We start from the raw sequence: 2,151 nt of genomic DNA, 5'->3' as shown, positions 1-2,151 counted from the left end.
AAGAAGTATCGAACTACATTGTGTTGAAATTAATACTAGTTTGGATACAAAACACTGCACCTTGAGTCCAAATTCCACTGCTAGCCACTTGTGTTCCCTTAGGCAAGTCAAAGTATCTCTCATCTTTTCTTTTTTAATGTGTGTAAACTTAATGAGATAATGGATATGAAGGCATATGTCGACTATAAAGTCATCTTTAATATTAAGTGTTATTTGTGATAATAGAGAAGGAGTGGAAAGTTTATGTATTGACTTTCTCTTATACCTTGAAGCAGAAATTTGCCATGGGTGACAAGGGAGGAGGCAACCATTCAGATGTGACTGACTTCATTCTTGTAGGCATCAGGGTCCGTCCAGAGCTTCACAGTCTCCTCTTCCTGCTATTCCTGATTATTTATGGGATGCTCCTTCTGGGGAACCTTAGCATGATTGGCATCATTGTGACTGATCCCCAGCTGAACACACCAATGTATTTCTTCCTAGGCAATCTCTCCGTCATTGATCTCTCCTACTCCACTGTTATTGTACCCAAAGCCATGGTCAACATACTATCTCAGAAAAAGACCATATCCTTTGCAGGTTGTGTGGCTCAGCTGTTCCTTTATGCACTTTTCATGGTAACAGAGGCCTTTGTTCTGGCAGCCATGGCCTATGACCGCTTCATTGCCATCTGTAACCCGCTCCTCTACTCTGTCCGTATGTCAAGAAGTGTCTGTATCCAGTTAGTGGCTGGTTCCTACCTCTGTGGTTGGGTCAGTTCCATCCTTCAAATCAGTGTAACATTCTCCATGTCTTTCTGTGCCTCCCGAGTCATTGATCACTTCTACTGTGATTCAAACCCAATTGAAAAGATCTCCTGTTCTAATATCTTTATCAATAAGATGGTGTCACTTAGTTTGGCTGTCCTCATTATTTTGCCCACAATAGTTGTTATTGTAGTATCTTACATGTACATTGTGTCCACAGTTTTAAAGATCCGCTCCAGTGAAGGAAGGAAGAAAGCCTTTTCCACCTGCAGCTCCCACCTGGGGGTTGTAAGTTTGCTCTATGGGACTGTCTCCTTTGTGTATCTCACACCTCCAAATAATCCTGAACTTCGTAAAGTGGCTTCCATATGTTACATTTTGTTCACACCTATGTTGAATCCTTTAATCTACTCTCTAAGAAATAAGGATGTTAAAGATGCCATGAAAAAAGTCTTATGGAAGAAAAAAGTTTTTCTCTAAATCTGTTTCTACTTGCTTACTCTTTCTAGCGTCAATTAATTTTGCCTGCCTGATCTACACTTAGGTCTTTAAAGTTCATTTTTTAAAAAAGAAAATCCCTTAACTCTTCTATTCCACAGCACAAGTACTTTCCTATAAAGTATGCTCCAAATAAATTACTCACTTTTTTTCTCAAGGCAATGTTAAATTTGAAAGTTCTGGACACTGATGAAAATTTGCTGTGTTTCTACAAACAGTTATGTATTTGTCCCTTTCTTTCTTCCTCTTCAGGCAGTAATATGTTAGGTGGATGGAGCAGTATAGGATTTTATTGTTTCTCTTTCCTGTATGCCTAAGTAAAATTTAGATAGAGAAAGTACTTTACGTAATGATTAACTTGGAAACTGTATGTCCCAACTGGTTTGTAGGCAACTGATACTTGGTATAAACGCTAGTGTTGTGTTTCATTTTTGATGACAGGCCAAAGATGTGATGGCAAATGTATATGATGAAAAAAATGGAAAGGAAAAATAACCAGAGTGCTCTTTGTTTAATTAAAGTGGCTGAAGAAGAACAAACATGGGAAAATTGCTTTGATTTGTTTTATATCAAGACATACTGTTTAGTGTTCTCTAAACTGCAGTTATCCCTGCTTTGCTCTAATGTAATGAAAACATCTTATGATATTTGTGTTTTTCAGCTCCTGTCCTTTATCTTCTGGGTAATATCAATTATTGGTTATAAATATGCAAAGTAAAAGTTCTATATTGAAATGAAATCAGCTTGAATATCTCAGTTAAAAATATCACAAGACCTTCCAATACCTTTATGAACAATTAAATTATATGTGTGTGTGCATGCATATATGTGTTTGTACCTCTATATGTGTGTGTATTAGTTTGATTATGGTGTGATAAAAAATGTGATTAGTCCTAAATGTCAAATG

General features: G+C 36.9%; 1 protein-coding gene across 1 annotated transcript; it reads left to right on the top strand.

The window, feature by feature from the left end:
• Positions 1-284: 284 nt before the first annotated feature.
• LOC123639699 (olfactory receptor 9K2-like) lies at positions 285-1,226 on the top strand. The gene has a single exon (XM_045553757.1). It carries the CDS (start codon positions 285-287, stop codon positions 1,224-1,226), a length of 942 nt encoding a protein of 313 aa, XP_045409713.1.
• The last annotated feature ends 925 nt before the right edge of the window (positions 1,227-2,151 follow it).

This window comes from Lemur catta, chromosome 6 (assembly GCF_020740605.2).
Source record: "Lemur catta isolate mLemCat1 chromosome 6, mLemCat1.pri, whole genome shotgun sequence".
Lineage (NCBI taxonomy): Eukaryota > Metazoa > Chordata > Mammalia > Primates > Lemuridae > Lemur > Lemur catta.
Note: the sequence above shows the minus strand (reverse complement) of the source record. Positions and strands in the feature narration are given on the sequence as shown.

Coding starts and splice junctions, on each gene's coding strand:
- LOC123639699 (XM_045553757.1), top strand. CDS start 285: ATGGGTGACAAGGGAGGAGGCAACCATTCAGATGTGACTGACTTCATT.